This window comes from Pterocles gutturalis, unplaced genomic scaffold (assembly GCF_000699245.1).
Source record: "Pterocles gutturalis isolate BGI_N339 unplaced genomic scaffold, ASM69924v1 scaffold12337, whole genome shotgun sequence".
Taxonomy (NCBI): domain Eukaryota; kingdom Metazoa; phylum Chordata; class Aves; order Pterocliformes; family Pteroclidae; genus Pterocles; species Pterocles gutturalis.
The window spans coordinates 2,022-3,650 of NW_010108054.1; the positions used below are offsets into that span (position 1 = coordinate 2,022).

Consider the following 1,629-nt stretch of genomic DNA (forward strand, 5'->3'; position numbering starts at 1 on the left):
TCAACTCAGTTCGGCTACCTATAGAACTATATTCCGTTGATCCTCCTTGGTCTTGCCTCTCTCGATGCTTGATGGGATATGGTGTACAAGTTCATGATTGATTTGAGCCAATTAAACTTTGTACTGCTGTCATAAGTGGTGTGCTCAGCATCTTTAGTAATGCTAAAAATTGTGCAGCTGCAGAATAAAGTGGAGCAGCTTGCTGATCTGTCAAAAAAAATCATCTGCTAAGGTAGAAGGAGTGGGGAGAGAAGATGGTACTTGCTTTTCAGGTAGGTTAACAGTTTTACATGCCTGATAGTGTGGTTGTATGATCACTAGTGCCTACAGAAGGAAAATAGTGGAAAAACATATATGAGATAGGAGAGAAGGAGGGCTAGAGAATCTCTTCTCGCTACAGCATGATTTCAGATTGATGCAAGCTGACGATGAAGTGCACCATTGCTAACCGCTGTTCTTGAAAGATTGCTTTGTGCCAGTATTGCAAAAGGTTTGGGCTATCATGACCAGAAAAAGTCCCTTTTTTTTTTTTTTTCAACTGATAGCAACCCTTGTCTTTCTTTTTGGTGGTTTTGTTTGTTTGTTTTTTAACAGAGCACTAATAATTTAAGTAACTTTAGAATATGCAAAAGCGGCAACATAGCGTAGTAAAGTTGTTCTGCAGCAGTGATAGACTAAAATACAGAAATAGCAAGGCTGGTAGAAACAAATAACTCTGTTAGTTGGTCTAAAAAGATGGAGGAAGAGGAATGCACAAGCTTTTAGGGTATGTATGCCTCACTATTACTTTCTTATCTGAAAGTTAGGCTGGATCATGTCTAAATGGGGATGTTCAAAATACAAATTGCATTTAAAGCAAAGAGTGTAAGTGTTGTCTTACCATCTTGAGGTAAGTCAAACATTGAGAAAAATCCTTTGGGGAAAGTGGGAAGAGTATAATCAAAAAGGAATAAAATGGACTAGAACTTGTCTTACTAACTCATCTTGTGATCTGTTTATCTACAGCTGCGCAAATAAAGAATTTAATGAGCCAGCTGGGAACCAAGCAGGATTCCAGCAAGCTTCAGGAGAACTTGTAAGTATTAAATGAGCTAGCGTTTGTATAGGTTCTCTCAAATTTCTGTATGTATCTTAGGGAACTGGGTTACTTGCTTTGGGGAGATGCTTTATTAGATAAATAACTACAGTCCTGCAAATGAAAAATTGCTAGCTGCATTAAGTAGTTTACTGGACAAGTTAACATGTTTCTGCATGGCTCTAGAGAAGCCGTTCAAAACTGCTGGATAGTTGCAAGGCCAAGTGCAAGGCCCTGCACGTGGGTTGGGGCAATCCCAAGCACAAATACAAGCTGGGAGGAGAATGGATGGAGAGCAGCCCTGAGGAGAAGGACTTGGGGGTGCTGGGGGATGAGAAGCTGAACATTCGCCGGCAATGTGCGCTGGCAGCCCAGAAACCCCCCGTGTCCTGGGGGCATCCTCAGCAGCGTGAGCAGCAGGGCGAGGGAGGGGATTGTCCCCCTCTGCTCCACTCTGGTGAGACCCCCCTGCAGTGCTGCCCCCAGCTCTGGGGTCCTCAGCACAGGACAGACACGGAGCTGCTGGAGCGGGGCCAGAGGAGCCCCGGAGATGG

At 43.7% G+C, this 1,629-nt stretch overlaps 1 protein-coding gene across 1 annotated transcript in view; it reads left to right on the forward strand.

Moving 5' to 3' along the window:
- Positions 1-1,013: 1,013 nt before the first annotated feature.
- The window catches only part of STX12 (syntaxin 12), a gene marked incomplete at its 3' end in the record, with an annotated part of 8,540 nt that continues 7,924 nt past the window's right edge, over positions 1,014-1,629 (forward strand). Inside the window, exon 1 of the mRNA XM_010072496.1 lies at positions 1,014-1,075. Within this exon, the coding sequence (XP_010070798.1) occupies positions 1,026-1,075 (50 nt within the window). The remainder of the gene's footprint in view (positions 1,076-1,629) is intronic.